Source organism: Salvia hispanica, chromosome 5, assembly GCF_023119035.1.
Source record: "Salvia hispanica cultivar TCC Black 2014 chromosome 5, UniMelb_Shisp_WGS_1.0, whole genome shotgun sequence".
NCBI lineage: Eukaryota > Viridiplantae > Streptophyta > Magnoliopsida > Lamiales > Lamiaceae > Salvia > Salvia hispanica.
In genome coordinates this window covers 6,241,644-6,263,054 of record NC_062969.1, presented here as the reverse complement: position 1 = coordinate 6,263,054, position 21,411 = coordinate 6,241,644, and the positions used below count along the sequence as shown (strand labels likewise).

General features: G+C 35.6%; 3 protein-coding genes across 5 annotated transcripts; all 3 read left to right on the top strand.

Moving 5' to 3' along the window:
- Window positions 1-1,503: 1,503 nt before the first annotated feature.
- On the top strand, window positions 1,504-5,036 carry LOC125187565. Of its 2 annotated transcripts, none has more exons than XM_048084180.1 (4): window positions 1,504-1,789; window positions 1,902-2,135; window positions 2,627-3,844; window positions 4,200-5,036. In XM_048084180.1, the coding sequence occupies exons 1-4, from the start codon at window positions 1,551-1,553 to the stop codon at window positions 4,822-4,824; spliced, it is 2,316 nt and encodes a 771-aa protein (XP_047940137.1). In that variant the 5' UTR covers window positions 1,504-1,550; the 3' UTR covers window positions 4,825-5,036. The 2 variants fall into 2 exon arrangements, with proteins under 2 accessions (XP_047940137.1, XP_047940138.1); XM_048084181.1 differs by having other exon boundaries at window positions 1,669-1,807.
- A 2,673-nt stretch (window positions 5,037-7,709) lies between these two features.
- On the top strand, window positions 7,710-9,148 carry LOC125187103 (transmembrane protein 230-like). Its single transcript, XM_048083627.1, has 2 exons — window positions 7,710-8,048; window positions 8,868-9,148. Exons 1-2 carry the CDS (start codon window positions 7,859-7,861, stop codon window positions 8,987-8,989), a joined length of 312 nt encoding a protein of 103 aa, XP_047939584.1. The 5' UTR covers window positions 7,710-7,858; the 3' UTR covers window positions 8,990-9,148.
- A 2,103-nt stretch (window positions 9,149-11,251) lies between these two features.
- On the top strand, window positions 11,252-15,226 carry LOC125187493 (adagio protein 1-like). Of its 2 annotated transcripts, none has more exons than XM_048084089.1 (2): window positions 11,252-11,804; window positions 13,246-15,226. In XM_048084089.1, the coding sequence occupies exons 1-2, from the start codon at window positions 11,542-11,544 to the stop codon at window positions 14,852-14,854; spliced, it is 1,872 nt and encodes a 623-aa protein (XP_047940046.1). In that variant the 5' UTR covers window positions 11,252-11,541; the 3' UTR covers window positions 14,855-15,226. The 2 variants fall into 2 exon arrangements, with proteins under 2 accessions (XP_047940046.1, XP_047940047.1); XM_048084090.1 differs by lacking the exon at window positions 11,252-11,804 and adding an exon at window positions 12,961-12,982.
- Window positions 15,227-21,411: the final 6,185 nt, after the last annotated feature.

Here is a 21,411-nt window from a genome sequence, read left to right as displayed (position 1 = left end):
CAACCAATCATATATTTTAAAAGTCAAAAAAATTAATTAAAATATAAAAACCACATGAGTTGGTTATGAAATAAGTAAAACTTAAGAGTTTGGAGAAGCCGAGACCTAGAGTAAGAGAAATTGACTTATTTATATAAGTTTAAAGAAAGTTAACCTAATAAGTTGTAATAAGTAAATAAATTAGCCCAGCTCTTGAAGTCCAAAAGGGCTAAACCTAATTTTAAAAAATGCTTTAAATAATAAATTGGATATTCGGGTAATATCTGATACCCATTCGGATTATCCAATACCCGATTTATCTTAAATTTCAATATCCAATCCCATACCCAATCCTATAAAATTGGATATTGGGTATCCAATACTCGACGGATATAGGGTCGGGCAGGGGCGAATTTACATGAGCTCTAGGTGGGGCATTTGCCCCTCCTCATTCCTTATAGTACTACATGTATATTTTTATCATTATAAATTTTATTTCTTTTAATCTCTCACTAAATGCCCCTCCTCAAGTTCTTAAAATTCTTTCGTATATAAATTTGCACCCTTCCCTACAAATTCTTAGCTCCGCCCCTGGGGTCGGGTACGGGTAAACCTAATACTCGATATTCGTATTCCCATGGTATTATGTTTTTGTATTGATAATTTTAATATACAAGTGTTGCGTTTTAGATTAGAAATTGATTTTATTATAACGGTAGTAGTACTTGTATATGTAGGTATTATTTGTTTTTTTTGTTATCCAATGAATGTGATGCAAATTCTAAATATCGTACAAACTCTAATCTATAATCTGGACCATTATAAAATGTCAACAGATGACAAAATAACAACAATGAAAAATATCAACACAGTGTCAACGGTTGACACCATATTGACATTGTGTTGACATCAAAATCTTGAAATTTTATATTGTGTTGATTCTATGTTAAAAAATTTAAAGTTTGTACAATATATGAGTATGTATTTTATCTCTTTATCTCTTCCATATTATTCAAAGGGTTAATTTCTAATGAGCATCCCAAAAATAATTGAGGTTTATGGGCCGGGTCTAAATAACTACGGCCCACTACAGGTTCGTGACCGAACTAGTACTCCCTCCGTCTCATAAAAGTTGAGTCGTATTCCTTTTTAGTCCGTCCCAATAAAGTTGAGTCATTTCCTTTTTTAACAAAAAACAAAACATCTAATCACTTTTATTTTATTCCATTATTTACTTTACTCTCTCTTATCTTTCCTACTTTTTTCATTTCTCCTATTTATTTAATATAAATTTTTAATTTCCATGTCCAAAAGTTTTGTCTCAACTTTTATGGGACGGAGGGGGTAGTACTCCTATTTTGTACGCCCAAAAATTTTATCTCAACTTTTATGGGACGGAGGGGTGCTATTTTTTAATGTACTCCTATTTTGTACGCCCAAAAGTTTTGTCTCAACTTTTATAGGACGAAGGGGGGTACTATTTTTTAATTTACTCCTATTTTGTACTTTTGCAAAGAGCTCGTCGTTTCGTTATATGGAATGCAGAGAAACTTGGAATCATACGTTTGACAATGGAAGAACAGCAGAAGACAAAGACGAAGGCGAAGAGAAAAAGAAGAATCGCGATGAAGAAGAAGAAGGATATGAGGAATGATGAAATTGTTTTTCCTTTGCTGTTAGCATCTTGTTGTTCGAAACCTCACGTGAAAAAAGCCCTAATTAAGAAATGTTTGAACAAGATACTACTCTCTCTCCCCCAATTGCATTTGCCGCCATTCCTCGCATTGCTTCCTTCGCTTCTGAAATCCGAGTAATGATAAAATTATAAGTTCGTTGAGAATCTACCACTACTTTTTTACTGTTTGAATTCCGTGTGATGTTTATGTGTATTGATTTCTGCGTCTGGTTGTTTTTTGCGGCAGCTGTGCTGAAATCGTGTGTAAAAGTTTGGACATCGTAGGCGCTGCGTCGCTAGCAATGCTCGAGATGAGTGAGCAGATTGCCTCGGAGGATGAGATAGTAAAGAGATTGATCGCACTGGTGAGAAATTCAAAAAGGGAAATTGCGATTGCTGCTTGCAATGCTGTATTGGATTTATCTGCGGCGTCAGCGGGAAGACAGCGGCTGCTTGATTTCCGTGCAATTGAGAATTTTATGTGAGTATTTTTTTTTATTAATGAGAAATTATGATTTTCTGGGTAAAATGTGAAGTTAACTACTGGTTAGGGGTGGTTTTGGTGTGTAAGATATGCTTTCAGTTCATGGACTTTTATACTTCCAAGTTGGTTGATGGTGGAGATGATATGAGTATATCATGAATGAAATAGTATTGGTTTCCTAGTTTGGGCTCTCATGTATAATTTGATGGCTTTTCGGGGTTTTAGTTTCTATAGTTCGTTTCCTTGGCTTAAAAACTATGTTTTGCTATTTATGAAATTTATTTCTGGTAAGGAGAGATGCAACACTAACAGAAAATTGCTGTTGGGATGCATATAGTGCGAGCTAGTTAGTTTGATGATTTATCTTAAAACAAACGGCCTAAATGATAAAATGCTGGATGAAGTAGTGATTCACCTAAGCTGGCTAAGCATCACTTGCCAGGTTTTATTTGAAGAGATAGCTGCTTATATGACTTAACATCTATTAGTCTATGCTTGACACAGGGAACCAAATCTCGAGGAGATACAGTTGGTATTCGCAAAGATGATCTTTCAATATTACTTCTTCAGGGAGCAACTGACCTTATTACCTCTTCATCAATTGAGCAGCTGCAGCTAATACCAACAGACATTTGTGAAACCTTTTTAGAGCATTTAAGAGGATTGTTGGGAGCAGTGCATGAACAGAGGTTGCATGGTACTTCTTCAACATGTGATAAGAGAAATGATTTTTTCGTAGGTAACATCAGAGTATGTAATTTGGTTCAAAGTGTTTTCTTGCTATCAATCAATCGTGGTCTGCTCCCAGAGTCCATAAACCTCGAATATGTAAAGAGAGGTATTTTCGGTGCGGGGGAAGCTAGTATTGAGTCATTTTTATCCGAGGTCTGGGAGGTGTCTCCGAAGCTTTTAAGGAATGCATCAAATGATTTATTGAGCAAGGATAGTATTTTCAATCCATTTCTGCAGTATCATCGTCTGAAAGATGCAATACCTTCTAGTCTCCCTTCCATGCTAAAATGCTTTACTTCCTGCCCTGCCATTGTAGCAGATGAGCTCGATATACTTCATGTCATCGAGGAGATAAAGAGTCATCTTGGTTACCCAATTATATACAACCAGGATATCCGTGTTGTGAAAACACAGTCCGGAGAACAAGAGCTGCACTATTTTCAAAAGCAGCCAGAGTCTCGCTGCTCCATTTCTCCTCACATTTTCAGTATTAATGATATTTTGGAATGTGAAGAAGCATTTAAGAAGGGCTACTCAATTGCTCTTCGTGGTATGGAATTTCGCTGTCAAACCATTTCTGTAATTGCAGATGAGTTAGCATCTCTCTTTGGGCAGCCTTCAGCTGGTGTTAATATGTACTTAACTCCATCTGATTCACAAGGCTTGGCTCGACACAGTGATGATCACTGTGTCTTTGTATGCCAACTCATCGGTACGAAAAGATGGAAAGTATATCCTCGGCCAGATTCCAAGTTACCTCGCTTATATGAAGCTTGCTATAGCCTGCATGGTTTGGAGGATGAAGGCCATGAGGGTCATGAACACCAGCAGTTTGTGCTGAATGAAGGCGACATTTTATATATTCCAAGAGGTTTTCCACATGAGGCAATAACTGATGTGGACGATGACAATGTGGCCACCGTCAAATTCTCCTTGCATATGACACTAGCCATTGAAATAGAGCCTCCATTTGAGTGAGTCCTTCAATTTCATGCATTAATATTCTACTCTCTCCATCTGCTATTAAATGTCCTATTTTTTTCCGTCTGTCCGTGTTTTATTTTACTTTTACTATTTTTGATAAGTGGACCCCACATTCCACTCACATTCTATTATGAAACTAATAGGAGCATATAAAAGTAGGACTATATACCACCAACTTTTTCTATCTACATTCCATCATAAAGTCAAACAATTTTTTAAAATCCGAGCCGGTCAACTATGAGACATTTATTGGTGGACGGAGGGAGAGTATTATCAAAATTTCAACATTTTGACTACTTAGTATTATATGGTGCTTCAGATTAACTATGGTTGTTGCCATTACAGGTGGGAAGGTTTTATGCATGCTGCCCTCTTTAGCTGGGATAATAAACAGAGATTGCAGTACAAGTCCGAGGATTCTGTTCAACGGAGTCTACACTTGTTATCTATGATGCTGTTGCATATTGCAATAAAATTAATCGGAAATCTTGATCCAGCATTTCAGAAAGCGTGCTTGGTTGACGCAATGCCATTTTCTTGCGATACTACTAGAGAGTGGCTTCAACAAAATCAGAGAAAAACCTTTGGCTACTTGATCAACAGGATCATGGGTGAATCAAAGTTTTCAGATGCAGTTTCACATCTAGAAGCAACTCTACTGAAGAATGAAGACCCTCTCGAACATTTAAGATGGATGAAGTACCTCACTCTCGAAGCGGAGGAAATAGAGAGTTTGTCTAATTTGTGTATACCATTGGCAGACAGCAGGTACCTTTTTGATCTACTGATTCATCACAAGGATATAGCAGAGGCTCCTTTCATTCAGGTCAGGTCGAGATTTTGTCACGAAGTAGAGTTTCGGGATGTAGAACTACATTTCAGAATGCTGCTTGAGAAGTACAGGAAGGTGAGAAAGCAATACGCTAATGGTATGCTCTCACTCCATTCTGCTCTAAGCAATGAACCTTAATTTCTTTTGTCATCATAATATATGACTCAATTTTCACTCCCACCCACTCTTACACCTTGCTACTTTTATGTATATATATTTATGCGTTTGTGTTTGCTTTTGTCTTTGCCTGTAATCTGTGTCATTGTGAAAAGTTAAAATATACAGGTTATACAGTAATGTCCTAAAACGAAGATTACATATTCGATTTTGTATTGATTGTTTTAGCGTCTCTATAATTTCCCCTTTGCTGTTGTCAGGCTTTTCTACTTGTATAATTTGAAATAGACAAAACAATTAAAATTCTTGGTGATATCGCTCCACAGTTCACACTAATAAATTGCAATTAATCTCTCCAGTTTAATCTAAATCTTTTAGTGGTTTGTTTTTATGCCACGTGTATCATCACACTATCATGTTCCGGGAGCATTGTTTGTTGCTATCATTAAGAAAATAGCACTAGATCACGTTAAAGTTTTGACTTTCGGCACATTGCATAAAATTTTGATAAATTAATGCAAAAACGGAACTATTGACGTGGCATTTTCTCGCATCTCATTAAATTATTACTCATTCGCTCCCATAAGTAAGTGATACAGTACTTTTTTTTTTTATTATTGAAACGTCCCAAGCTATTTCTCTACATCTTCCATGGATTATGTAAACCCTATATTACTCCAGTAATTACTAGTTTTGAACCTATATTGATTAATTTAAATTATTTTTTATCAATACATAAAAAAGCTCTAACTATTTCAATGAGTAATGGTAAAAAATTGCACCAAACTCCAACCTTAAACAAGGTGGAACAAAAGTAGAACTAAACAACTAAGACAACACATGATAGAGATATCCTAGACAAACAAAAACCAAAAAATTAATAACACAACAAGCACTAAGGGCATTAGCAATGGGGGCCGATAGCAAGAGCCGATCTATTGGCCCCCCCATCGGCTCGCATAGGTCTTCATTGCGGAGGGAGGGCCGATTCTCCCTCCCCCTCGCCTCCGCGCCGATAAATCGCCCCAGCCGATAGGCATGGGCTCCGCATCGGCCCTATGATGGGCCTCCATTGCGGAGGCAGGGCCGATGTCGGAGCCGATTTTGCATTTTTTAAAAAAATTTATTACTTTCTATATATACCACCTTCCTCCATTTCACACATTCACTCTCATCATTTTAATCCATTTCATTTCACACCTTCATCTCTCTATATATACCACCTGATGATCGATGTGTGTTTGTGTTTTTATCTATCTATTTTTTTACGTAGTATGTTTTTTTAATGAAGTATGTTTATCTTTTAATGTAGTAGTATGTTTTTTTTAATGAAGTATTTTTAAAAAATGAAATGAAATGAGATAGGCTCTGAGATAGGCTCTCTATTGCAGGGAGATAGGCTCTAGGATGGGCCTGCTGACGTGGCAGGAAAAAATGGATATAAGCTCTGAGATGGGCTCCGGAGAAGGGCTCTCTATTGCTAATGCCCTAAAAGACCAATAGAGCAGGACCTCTAACAACATAGATCAACAAGAATCCAAAGAAGTAGCAAGAAATAGAGACAACGGATCAGCAAAATACCTCATCAATGGTCTTCGGCTCTATGCTTTGTTTTGCGACTCCTTCTCGACCACCTTCACACTTCAGCCAAATTCTCACTCATTTGGTAAATAAGAAATTTCGGCACCACCCTTTAGTCCACGACCCCTTTCTCTATAGAATTAGCTCTTTCTCCATATTCCATTTAGGTTCCATCTTTTCAAAAATTACTTTGTGTTCTCAACCATCAAATAGACCACAAGATCACATAGAAGAGAGTATTGCATATATTCTTGTCAAACTTTTGAAACAGTATGCTCATCCACGGTAATAAACAGGACATCGGATCCCTGGAGATACAGAAGATGACATTCCAATGATTGCATGCAAAATACCATAGAGGATTGGAAAACTTGCATCCAAACATATGCGATGGATTGTTTTTAGGTTCTCTTTGCAGAAGATACAAATGTTATCTTTCCAAATCCGAGAATCCAAATATGTAGTCACTACTTAATATTTAACCTCCCCTCAAAACAAACCAAACAAAGAGTTGGGGAAGTGGTGGGACCACTTTTGTCCATGTCATCTTTTATGAATGAACTGGTTGCTATCATCCGAGCTACGAGTCACCTGCAAATGAAAGCAAGAGATAGAGCAATCCTTTGATTCGTTAAGAGTCCAAATCCTAACATCAGTCACACTATCGCTCAATGAACTTTGATCTAGTACCAGATAAAGTACTACATATATTAATATTTATCTTGTTAACAATTCAGCCTCATCATTCGATTTTCCACATTTGAGGATTCCAATTTTAAATGAGAAAACTTGTCTAACTAAAATAAGTGTTGGAAAGATTGTTTTACTTATTAGTATTATTTATCTTGACAACATGACATGTGAGACTTGTTGCCATTACACGTAGGTGTTAGAAAAATTGACAAATTGTTAAAAATGACCATTATAAAAATAATTGTTGTTATAAATAAGAATAACATATTTTGTGTAAAAATAATAAAATTCCAAACAAGAAGAGATATTTATCATAATTAAAAATCACCGTAAAAGTGATAATGTTGATAGATGAAGTGATTGTTTTAAAACAATGGATCGGGTCGCGGCAGTGTGAGAACATAATTAACATTGTTGAAAGGAAAAGTGAAAATTAAGTACTATAACAATATCATACATTTAAAAAAAAAAACAGTTGATCGGAATCAAATTTTATAATCAAAGTGCATCTAAATATTAATATTATCCTAAATTTAGAAAAACAACATGTCGCATATTGAATAGGATTTTGGACTATAGTATTAAATTAGTATAATTTTATAGTCAAGGAAGTCCAATCGCAGATATTACAAAATCCCTCTTTATTTTCTCGTATACTTTATCGCTATCTACTTGATCAACTCTTCTTCTTCCCTTGTCCGTCTCCCTATTCCCACCAAATCTCCTGCTCCTCATCGAAATTCTCGACGAAAAATCGAATCGGAATCTGCTGAGAGAAGCAATGGCGTATGTGGATCACGCGTTTTCTATCTCCTACGACGACGACCTGATGGAAACTTCCTACGCCGTCAACAACAGGCCGCCAATTAAGGAGATAGCTCTCGCCATCGCTCTCTTTGTTTTCGGCGCGCTAGGGATCGTCGTCGGTATCTTCATGGCGGTCAATCAAATCGGGGGTGACCGCGCCCATGGTATTTACTCTTTTTTGGGTTGCTTCAGTTCTGATTTATGGATTTTGGGGGTTTTGAGCTGTTTTGGTGGTTGCTGCTTTGTTCGTGCTTCTAGATTCATGAAGATTAGTTTCATTGCTTAGGGCATTGAGATCTGTGTCGATAAATAAATAATACTACTTCTAGTAAAATTTCAGGAGAAAATAGGCTTTTAACTGCTAATATGCCTTTGCCATTATAAAATTTGGTGTCAGATTATTTAAAATTGTGTGGGGATTTAGGTCAGACTTTTTAAAATTGCTCAATGCTGAAGTATGTTAGGAGTAGATTGGTGCTGAATTGTGAGATTCGAAAGTCAGTAAAAGAGTGATTAGGATTTAGGAAGGAGAGGGTTAGTTCCATGAATTCAAATGGAGCTTCAACGGAGATGCTAAGCGATAATGTTGTGTCAGTTGTTTTAGTATTAATATAACATCTCCAGTTATTTGGCATAAACTTCATATGCTTCCATTATCAACATCAATGGATGGTATGTGTTCCATAGTCCATACTGAGGGAATGACTTCCCTGTTTTCTTCATTTCCACTGATATGTGCAACTTCCTTCACATTGTCTACTGCAGTAACATTCATAATTTTCCCTTCCTTTATTGACCTTGGCTCTGATTCGTCCATTAACAAATTTTCGTTTGCAGCATATTAGTTATGGCACACAGGTTTCCCAGTTAACCTTTTCTACTTAGTTTTCAAATATTGGATCTCAGCAGTCACATATCTCTCTCTGCTAAGTGGAGTAACAATCACATATTCTTCACTATTCATCTTGGATGCTGTAATGCAGGGCTATTTTTCTCCGTATTGGGTGGGATTCTGTTCATTCCTGGATTCTACTACACTCGGATTGCCTATTATGCTTACAAGGGATATAAAGGTTTCTCCTTTTCAAATATACCTCAAGTCTAGAGATGTTTGGAAGCTCAACTACTGTATACTGTATATATATATACACATGCATTTTTGCTATTACCTTAATACTGTCTCTATCATAACTCTTTCAATGACAATACAATTTAAACTTATCAACTAATGTATATACATGTTTGAGTATAGTATTGCTATCAAGACAATCTTGTGTCATTTGGGTTGAATGTTGTTCCTCTTTACTTGAATATGAAAGCAAATCTCCAAGACTGCTTTGTTGTGGTCTGTCACCGGATATTGGCTTGCTTGTCATTGGATGTTCATGTTGAGTGGGAATTTTTTGTCTATATTGCATAAGTTGGCGACACTCATTTAGGGACACACACTAAGCAGTAAGACCTTTCCCGATTCCTGATTGAGCTGTTATGAGACATGACTGGTTCCCCATATGAGTGCATATTGTAAATAAGACGGGATTATTAAGCTTAGGTAGATTTCTTATTTGCAATAGAGTTTCTTGTTGCCACAAAATGTGAGATCAAGATGCTTGCCAAATATCACATCTGATGAATTCACTTGCACCTGAACATAGTTATATTTTTATGTTTCATACATTCTAAGAATTACGTATTGCAAGACATGAAATTCTAAATCAGAATTTCTACCACTACTATAACTTTATTATTGCACAATGCACTCAACATAGTATCGATTTTCTTCTAATAACAGCTAAAGAATCAGACCAGTGAAGTGAAAAATCCTCTTCAGACTCTAGAAAATTCCTGTATTTTGGTTTCCTTGCACCCAAACTGTGTCCGACTTCCACCAAAGTCGTAGTAACTTGAGTTCGAAGAAGGATTCTAGTGAAATCATCTCTCCCCTGCACCCTAACTATGGGTTTGCTCTGATTCTGCATGCTAAGATGTTAAGATGATAATTGACATTATCTTGCGTATAAAGAGGATCATTTGTATTAATATTGTGAAACAGAGTCTGTAGTGATTATCTCAAAAATGATAGATACAAACCAATTGTCAATTGGTTGCGATATTTCAAGATTGTTTTTTTTTTTTTTTTAATTTAGGTATTGCATATCGTATGCGCACAATGATACCATACTTATAATTGTAGCATGCGGCTCAAGTTGATGGAATATTCGATACTTTGTATGTATAGTGATGGTAGTAATACTATTATAGAGAGAGCATAGAAGAAGGTGACACACTTGGTATTTTATGAAACGATGAAAGGGACAAATATTTGGCAGAGTGGAAGAGATTGGTGAGGGTTGTGTTTGGGAATTCAGGAGGAAATAACACGACATTCGTTGTGGCGTTTGGCCGTCTTTTTCATCTTATTTCGTTCAAGTTCGCTTTAAAGTGTAATCAATTTCAAGAATTTAGTTTCACTTCTCTAAATTTAAGAAGTATATGAAGATTTATCATGTGGACGCCTTTCAATATACTACTACTACTGACAAAAATCAAATGCTCCCTCCATGCTATTTTTCTATCTCAGCTCGTTCATAAATAGGAGTTTCAGTTCATTTTTATGATAAATTATAATAAGCCTCACATTCAACTAACTCATTTCACTCACATTTTATTTAAAACTATATAAAAGTGGTATTTATGAACCATTTACTTTTTTTCAATATTTATTTGAACATTTCTTAAAACCTGTGCTGAAAAGAAATGAAACTCATATTCGTAGACGAAAGGATTACTACATAAAAAAAAATTTCCCCCAACCTTAAACAATGTTTATTTTATTTTTTCTTTCCCGAATGACTTTCAATATTACTATTCAACATGAATCATAAATTCAGGTTTGATCATATTCATGTTTAATTAAATGTGGGTTTGGCATAATTTTTGTGGTCAAAACAAAGAGTTACAAGATTATAAATAAAATACCAAGGGTAAGATATTTTAGAAGAGTCTTGGCAAAAGAAAAAAAATGCTCCCTTTTATCCGAAAAAAATAGTTTTGAATGTGGACTTCATGAATTTTATTAATATAAAATTAATAAAGTTGAGACATAAAAAGAAAAATGAGACCAACTTAGAACAGAATTTGTTTACTATGATTAGATAGAAATTGATTATGATGGACAATCTAAAATTAAATTGTTTTTTTTATTGTTTTTGGTTGTTATACTTAAATTGACATATTTTGGTTGGTAAAAAAGAAATGATAAAGAGTATTGGTTTAGAGGAATAGAGCGTGCAGATGCACAATAAATTTTAGCCGTAATTAAAATCGGATATTTTGGGGCAGAGTGAGTAAGTATTAGCACTGCCTTATCTTCAACTTCAATCTGCCATCATTATATATTTCTCCAAACCCCCAAACCGGAATTACTTCATCTAAATAGTAAATATCCCTGCTTTTCTCGTTCAAGTGGAAAGGCGGTCTCTCTCTGCGTGTGTGTATTGCTATTGGTCCCTCTTTCTCTCTCTACACCCCGGCTTCTCATCCACTCATTTCCACACAATCCCCGTCCCGCAAAACCCCCCAATTTTAATCCCGATTAATCACCGCCCGAATTTCTGCTGATTCTGCTATGGGGTGAGGATTGGGCCTTTCTGAGGTATGATGGAGTGGGATAGCAACTCGGAGTCTGATCTAAGCGGCGGGGAAGAGGACGACAACGAAATTGATGGCGGATTAGGGTTTTTACTCAGGAAGGGAGGCGGCGGCCAGCTGCCCTTCCCCGTCGATACGCTTCTGCAACCGGCTCCCTGTGGCTTCGTTGTCACCGATGCTTTGGAGCCCGACCATCCCGTTATTTACGTCAATTCCGTCTTCGAGATGGTTACCGGCTTTAGGGCGGAGGAAGTTCTCGGACGTAACTGGTTAGTAATTTTCCTGGATTGGGAATTTCATATGTTAACCTACTTTCTATTCATTTTTTTTGTTGTTTCTAGATTATGGTAGATTTTTCTTGTGTTTATAGATGTCAACAGCTGAGGTCTTGATTTTTGTTGAATTTGTTTCTTTGGGATAAGAAAAATAAGAGATCGCAGAAGCAAGCTAGGTGGAATTAGAGTAACCTGCTAGAATTTCGGACCCATTTTCCTTATTACGCCTTTCAATTAGATTGATTTTTTTCAACTATGCGTTTTGTGAGTGTTTTATATTGTGCCGGAAAGGTTGTGTCTAGCTATAAATGTTTAATTCCCTTGTTATCCAGTTCTGTTTTTTCCTAAATTGATTATATCTGATTCTGATAGAGAATGGTTGGTGGAGTCGGAGGTTGCAATTCTATTCCCTCATCATCTGGGGCACTATATGAACTCTTAAATTGTTTGGAAACTAGGCCTCCTTCTTGGAATGCTGACTTCATAAATTGTAGAAGCTCCTATGTGCTCAGCTTCTCACCTCTTTTTTTGGTGGGGGAGGTGTGGGCCTTTATGTGGGAATATACTTGATTCAACTGCAATTTCAAATGGTTGAAAGATGTGTTCATAGGATGTATTTTATTTGTTTGCACAAACTCCTGAAGCTATAAAGAACTGCTGTTATTGTTTCACTTTGTTCAAGAATTGACTATCACATTAAATGGATCCTCTATTGTATATGTGACATGACATCAACCCTTATGGGGGCAATTATTGCATAGGATCAGTGCTTATGTTAAATTAATTTGCAAGATAGTATTAGAAAAAAAAGGAAATTTTATTTTGTTGGCAACTTCTGACTGAGAAGGGGAGAAGAAAAAAGAGAATCTGGTAGGTATTGTATTAATATGCCTGTTTCCCCTTATTTTCAAACTATTTATTTGTTATTAGGAACTGTCTTGTATTGCCTTCTTTATGGTGATTATTGTGCCGTCATAGTTTGTAGAGGGGACTCATGCATAAACATTGGTAGCATGATACATCTATTGATTATAGATATCTTAGTTATGAGAATGCATGATAAATGTTTGAATTACTTTAAGCCGGATACAAAAATAGGTGTATTTATTATACTTGGATGTGTTCCAGATGAGAGAATTGAATCAGTGACTTGATGGAGATGTTGGTGGCAGGTTAGTGTCTGATATGTCATATGTATGAGAGTCGATGAAATGATTCAAAATAACGATGTTTTCATGTAAAAAGTAGCTGAACTTGAATGTTATTTTTGTCTCTTACCTTCTTCTCTTCAATGTTTAAATGTTTTAATACCAAATATTGACAGTTCTATGAGTGCGTTATTGCTGAAGTTGTCAGAGGAGGATTAACTACACTTTATGTTGGCCATGTATTTTTGATGGTTTACTCATGTCTTGGTTGTTTTGGATTGCTGCAGCCGTTTCTTGCAATGCAGAGGCCCGTTTGCTAAAAGAAGACATCCCCTTGTGAGTTCCACAGTAGTTGCTGAAATAAGAAGATGCCTCGAGAAAGGCGTTGAGTTTCAAGGAGAACTGTTAAATTTCCGGAAAGATGGATCCCCGCTGATGAACCGGTTACGAATGACCCCAATTTACGGTGACGATGATACGATAACACATGTAATTGGCATACAAGTTTTTACAGAAGCAACTCTTGATCTCGGTCCCCTTCCTGGATCTTCAGCCAAGGAATATGCTAGAGCATCTCAAAGGCTAAGATTTAATATTTCATCTTGTGAAGTGGTTTCAGGGGATATCCAGAATGCCAGCCGTGAGTTATGTGGTATATTCCAGTTGAGTGATGAGGTAATTGCTCTCAAGATTCTTTCTCGACTTACTCCTAGGGATATTGCATCAGTTGGCTCTGTTTGCCAACGGTTTTATGAGCTAACAAAGAATGAAGATCTTTGGCGAATGGTCTGTCAAAATGCATGGGGTAGCGAAACCACAAGGGTTCTTGAGATGGTGCCTGGTGCTAAAAGATTAGGCTGGGGTAGGTTGGCTAGGGAACTCACAACTCTCGAAGCTGCAGCATGGAGAAAGCTAACTGTCGGAGGTGCAGTAGAACCCTCACGTTGCAACTTCAGCGCATGTGCAGTTGGGAACCGTGTGGTGCTTTTTGGTGGCGAAGGTGTCAACATGCAACCTATGAACGACACCTTTGTACTGGACCTGAACTCTACTAATCCAGAGTGGCAACATGTGAAAGTGAGCTCTCCACCTCCTGGGCGGTGGGGTCACACACTTTCGTGTGTGAATGGTTCCCATCTTGTCCTGTTTGGTGGCTGTGGGAGACAAGGCCTACTCAATGATGTCTTCTTGTTGGACTTGGATGCGAAAAATCTTACGTGGCGTGAAATCTCAAGCATGGCACCGCCACTCCCGAGATCATGGCATAGCTCTTGCACCCTCGATGGGACCAAGTTAATAGTGTCCGGTGGCTGTGCGGACTCTGGAGTGCTTTTGAGTGATACCTTTCTCCTCGACCTGTCGATAGAGAAACCAGTGTGGCGAGAGATCCCTGTAACGTGGACTCCTCCTTCGCGTTTGGGCCACACACTATCTGTTTATGGTGGAAGGAAAATCTTGATGTTTGGAGGTCTTGCCAAGAGTGGCCCTCTCCGATTTCGATCTAGTGATGTTTACACCATGGATTTGAGTGAGGATGAGCCTTGTTGGAGATTCGTGACAGGGAGTGGGATGCCTGGTGCCGGGAATCCAGGGGGTATGGCGCCCCCTCCTCGACTGGATCACGTGGCAGTGAGTCTCCCAGGTGGTCGAATACTCGTTTTTGGTGGCTCCGTGGCCGGTCTCCACTCTGCTTCACAGCTATACATACTCGATCCCACCGAAGAGAAGCCAACATGGAGGATCCTAAACGTCCCCGGACGACCTCCTAGATTTGCATGGGGACACAGCACGTGCATCGTTGGAGGAACGAGAGCTATAGTTCTCGGAGGGCAGACCGGGGAAGAGTGGATGCTGAGTGACATTCACGAGCTCTCGCTAGCAAGCGCTGTCGTCTAATCCTCCAAAACTCAGATCATGATGAATTCTTTCGTGGCTTTCGCGAACTCAACAACCGTTTCAGGGAGGCCATTCCTTCATTGTGGAACTGCTGTATCTTGAATTTCTGTATTGCGCTCTCTGTCTTTGTTTCTAGGCTGCTAGTCTTGGTAGAAATTTGTAGGGGGTTTCCACTTATATATATATATATAGTTTTGTGGTGTTTGTACGTTTAAGTTGGAGAGACAACCAAACATAGAGAGGAAAAAAATCAAAACAGTACAAAAAAAAAGGTTAGTGTTGGCTTGTGTTTGTGATTTTTTCCCTTGTAATGCTTAATAATTTTACGTTTAGATTATTTTACTTGCGCCTTTACCGGCGGTGTTATGGATCTGAGGAAGGCTAGATTGTTTTTCCTTTTTCTTTTTATATTTGAAATAAATTTTACAGGAAAAAAAAGATGAATGATTTACTAGTACTAATTTTTACTTTTTTTTTGCTATTACAGTAGTTATTTTGATCTGAGTATCCGATCCATTTCTTGGGGCCTAGGATCTGAAATTGTAAATTTGATATTTGGACTAGCTCGAATTTAAATTGGGCCTTTGAAGTTTTATTTCCAAGGGCCTTAAAATTCCCACTTTTTAATTAAAAGACCCGGTATTTACAAATTTTGAATAGATTAATTATGAACTTGCCTTTGTGTTGGGATGTGTCAAAATTATAAGGTGAATTATTGACATGTCAAAATTTAAATGTCATTCTGGTTTAGAATATTTATTTTGCATGACATTAAACTTATACGTGCAACTGCACAATGTGATTGATTTTTTAACTGCTACTACTAGTTAATTTTATAAATTAAAATGGAGTAACAAATTTTGATTAAAAATAATAATCAAGAGTAACAGTTAGTTATTTTTAATCACAAAAAGCATCACTTTATTTAAGACACAATTTCATTTATATTCATAAAAATATTAAATGGAGTCTTAACCAAACAGGAATAAGAGTGAAAACACGAAACTTGAGCGGCCAATGCGGGATTCGGCGGCAGCAACAGGAAGCTCTCTGCTGCGCGATTTGCGTTCTTCTATTTTATTTACTACTCCACTATTTAGGTCCTATTTATTTATTTTGATTAAACTTGCTTCCACCAGTCACCAATTTTCCACCTCTTCAACAGAAACCATATCATCCCTTCTCCATCCCATGCATTCTCGGTCCATTGAAAAGAATGCTGCAGTGATAAAAACTTTTTATGAAGATTGAAGAGTAAATAGTAGTAATGACATACGAGTAATTAACGAGCGGCCCAGCAATTGCTTTAGGCCCAATCCCAAAGATATATGGAGCAATTTAGAGTATTCCATAGATTTTTTTTATCAATTAAATTCACAATCAAACCATAAAGTTATCATATAAATATTTGCTACTAATTCGGCATTGGTTGCTTTGCTAGTGGGAATAATGACAATTTTATTTCTTATTCTGTACTTATGAAAGTGGGGTAGTATTCATTTAAAGAGACTATATATGTACTAGTATTTCTAAATAAAGGAGGGAGGGAGGAAGAGCCAAAACGATCTGCATCTACAACTCAATGATCCCTCGGTCAATGTAGTGACCACAAAATTAATAGACACACCCGACCCACCATTTTCTCAAACAACAATTATTTTCTTTTAAATTTTGTAATATTATGGATAGAATCCCCCTTTATAATCAAGCCACAATTCAATATGAGCCATAAAATTAAACTAATGGTTACAAAAATGCAAAAACTTAAATTTTGCAGGTTCCGTTTATCCCAATCACGGACATGTGACTATGTTACATTGGATATCTTATGGACATGATGTGACTAGTCACATTCAATACTTTAGGTACGATAATGACTAACATGTATACTTAATCCCTATGTCGCACAATAAGACTCTTTAGTTTGGGCACAAGTTTTAATACTCCTTCCGTTTTGTCATAGTTGAGTCATTTTTTTTATTTTGGGAAGTTTCTTCATAGTTGAGTCATTTCTATATATGGTAACTTTTTTCTCTTTCTTACTTTTCCCTCTAACTTTATTCTCTCTACTTTATTCACTTTATACTTTATTCTCTATACATTTTTCTCTCTCTTACTTTTTTATCTACTTCCTCCGTCCTAAGAAAGATGACCCCTTCCTTGGGCGGCACGGGATTTTATGCAATTTTATTTTGTGTGTTGAGAGGAGAGAGTAAAGTAAGAGAGAGGGAATAAAGTGAAGATAAAAGTGTTTCTATTTTAAGTAATGAGTCATTTTGGTTGGGACAAACTAAAAGGAAAGTGGGTCATCTTCAATGGGACGGAGGGAGTATTTATTTAACACACTCAATATTCATTTCTAAAACTCCGTGTCGAAAAGTTTCGCCTCAACTATGGCGAAACGGAGGGAGTACATGTAAAAAAAAATAGGTGGAATAAATAGGTGGGTCTCACTTCTGTATAATAGTTTTATAATAAAATATGAGTTGAATAATTTGATTGAATGTGAGACCTACTTACCATTTATATTAAAAGTAAAATACGATTCTTATTGTGAGACAGATGAAAATGGCAAAATAGTATTCTTATTGTGGGGCGGATAGAGTATTTTCCTCACCACCAATTACTAGTACTCCTTCGGGGTCTCATTAGACACATTTTTTTTGGCCACATGTTTTTAGGAGTGATATTTAGTGATTAAGTAAAGAGAGATAAAATAAGGGTGGAAAAAAAAGTAGAGAGAAAGAATATGGGGGAGATAAAGTAAAAGAGAGATAGAATGTGAGTACTTTTTTTTGCTATAAAAGAAAATGTCTTATTTATAGTGGAATGATCCAAAAAAAAAATATGTCTCACTTATGTTGGGCGGATGGAGCAGTAGTAGTAGAAGTAGATTTTTTCATGTTATATCATATAGTCAATAGACAATAATTACTCATTTCTTTAAGCAATATTTCATAAAACGATTGCCCTCACCACAAAATATTTTTGCCGACATTTTTTAGTGTCATAAAATGATGATTTTCTAGTAGTGTAGGAGTATATTTTAAAATTACAGAAACAGTGTCAGTGATGAAAGAGTTATTCACCATTAAAATTAACTTTACTAATTATAAAAATAAATCGTTATTAACTTCTAAATTAATAACTGTTTTTTTTAATTACAAAGTCATATCATCTAATGCCTACTAGAAATTTCTACGCAAAATACTAGTACTAACTTTTTACTAAAATTTAAGCTCTAGAGCTAAGATTAGCATATACGCCAAGGACAAAATTAGGAGGGTGATCTTTTATTACTAAAATTTAGTAATATTATTAAAAATTTACGATTTTAACTTATTTGGAGAGTGTTATATTGCTAATTTAGTACTTAATTGTTAACTACAACTAAATAATAGCCATTAGATATTCAAATTAAAAGCCTAGATCATCAATCCCGAAATGTCAATACGATCAACAAAAAACGTCAATAAGGTCATAGGATTAATTCCAAAAAATATCAATATGGGTATTAATGTCAATTAACTACAACATTAGTTATAACTAACTTTTAAAAGAAATCCCAAAGCTTTAAATTCATATAACATATATCAAATTAAAGATAATTTTATAAGGATTCCAACGATATACTACATGCATATGTTTCGACGTCAAAATTTGAAAAAAATTCAAAAATTTTAAATTTTTTCGTACAAGCAGAAATGTCAACATACTATATAAAATATGTCAATATAATATATGTAGAATGTCAATATAAACAATGGGTTAACATTCTTAAAAGCATTGTGTTGACATTCTCAAGGCATTGTGTTGATATTTTCGAAACACTATATTGACATTTTGCATCAAAAATCCTAATTTGGAGTTTTTTTTTTTATCTTTTTCGATTTAATTAATAAAAACGAAAATTACACGTGGCAAATTGTGGACCACGCGTTTTCTAAAATCCTATGGCCTTAAATTAGTTGTAGTTAGCAATAAAATGATGAGTTAGCAATTGATCACTCCCTGTCAGTATTAATGTGGTGTTTGGTTTTGTAGATAAAATAGGTACCAAGATATAATCTAAGTTAAATTGTGAGATTATTTTAGTTGGAGGGAGTTGACTATATGACTAATTAGTAATTATTATATGATTATTCATCTAGAATTGAGTTGAGAGATTCAATCCCATAAACCAAATACACTACATATTTAATCCCGATAAACAATCTTGCAAACCGAACAGTCCCATAAGCTACCGAGTTTGGAACTTGGGAAATTATTTACCTAAGTCCCTCCTACCAAATGAAACATTACTCTCTCCGTCCCAAGCTTGAAGATGACCCATTTCTTAAGCAACACAAAATTTTATGCAATTTTATTTTATGTGTTAAGAGGAGAGAATAAACTAAGATATACGGAATAAAATAAAATTACAAAATATTTCTATTTTTAATAATAAATCATTTTAATTAAGACAAGAAAAAGAAAATTGACCCTCTTTCAATAAGATGGAGGTATATAGGAGTAGTCCACTATTAATGGACCCAACTTAACAGACCTATTGAACGCGTGTGATAATATTTTATGGAATTCGGAAATATAATTCTATACAAATATATATATTCTGATCTAAGGGGTTTTGATCTATGAAAACTAGATTTAAATACAGAAATGTAGAACAAAATCATACGTAGGGCGTTTTTAGATCATAGCTAGTTTATTTTTATGACATAAACCCAAACCTTATAATATGACCTAAAACTACTTAATTATGACATTCCGTATTTTTGATTAATTATTGATCATTAGATCATCTAAGCACAGGGCCAAAATTTAGGCTACATTTTTTAATTTAAATGCATTCTTATTTTGACCATCTCCCTAGATCTATGTACTTAAATATCAACCTAGCTAGAGACTGGAGAATCATTCCCCATGGCTTGCTTAGTCATCCAAAAGTTTTTAATTTGGGAGCAAAATAATTACTCCTCTCTGTGCTAGGTATCCTGTTTTTCATTTCGATCCGCCTATACATAACAATTCTAATTTATTTTTATTATAAATGGTAATAAGTCATACATTTCATTAACTTATTTCATTAATATCTTATTTAAAACTAAAACTACAAAATGGTCCTTAAGTTATGAGTTCATCTTGCCAATAGTACATGAACTTTAAACATATTACAATAGTCCCTGGACTATATTATTTCAAAATTACTTCTTCTTCCTTTTGAAATAATATCAGATTGAAAAATAATATTAGATTTAGTACAATATTGAAATAATATCAGACTGAAAAAGTGAAAATTATCTAAAGACGAAATTACCCAACTCCCAAAAAGGCATTTTCAGGTGAGAAAATGCAAAATGACCGATTTTGAAATAAAACCTTAGTCCATGGAATACTGTAGATATTTTTAAAGTCCAAGGACTATTGGCGAGATAAACCCATAGTTAGGGACCATTTTTGTAGTTCACTCTAAAAACTAATGTAAGAGTGTCATTAACACCGGCCCGGATCCGGCCCCAAGTCCCCCCACGTCATATTCCCTTAATTTTCAGGGCCAAACTACAACTCTCATAACAATGCAGGCCCCATCCGGACCTCAACTATTAACTTGCATTATTTACAACTACAAATTACTTTACTCGTAAAAATAGAAAATATTGAGCAATTATATCACAGGAAGTTCATAATTCATTTGAAAATTGAAAATTATAAACATAGAAATTCAAAATTAAAAAAAATACATTAAAAATGTCAGCCCATTAAAATTAAACAAATACTTAAATACATAATATTATTGAAATAAAACTCAGCCCATTAAATATATTAAACTTAAAATTTTCTCCTTCCCATCCTCTCTTTTTCATTTTCTTTCCATTTCCATCAATTACTCCTCTCCTCAATACGAAAATACAACAAATATGAAGGCTTAAACACAAAAACTCGAAAAAATTGGATTAAAAAAAATGTTTGAATTGCGGTCCGTCCGGGAGAATATAATGTCGGGTCGGACCGCAACCAGCCCGGCCTCAAGCACAACCCAAACCCGTCCCCAGCCCCCTCCAATGCACCAGGTTGCGGGCCAGGACCCAGATGTGGTCCAGCCTATAACACTAATGATGCTCTGAGTATATAGAAATGAGATCATATTGCACTAATTATTTTTTATTATTTTTTGAAATATTTTTTGAAAATAAATGAGATTCCTAATAATGGATGGATGGACAAGAGTAAATGACACATCAGTTATCAGTTTTCAATTTTTCATTTTTCATTCTCTACAAGAATGAGTCAATAATAGTGAATAGTGAATAGAATAAACTAAGTTTTTGAATTAAAAAAAACATAGTACTCCTGTAAAAATAATATGGTGGTACAGAATAGAAGCAGGCTTTGGTGAATAAATAATTTAGCTTCACAGTGTTGAACAAGCAATGCAACAAATCAGGCTCTGTCACTCTTCTGTCTTCTCCTAGAGAGAGAAAGAGAGGAGAGAGAGATACTCCTGTTTTACACAGTTTCAAAGTTAAGCCGTTGGTGAGCTCTACTGATTCTTTAAA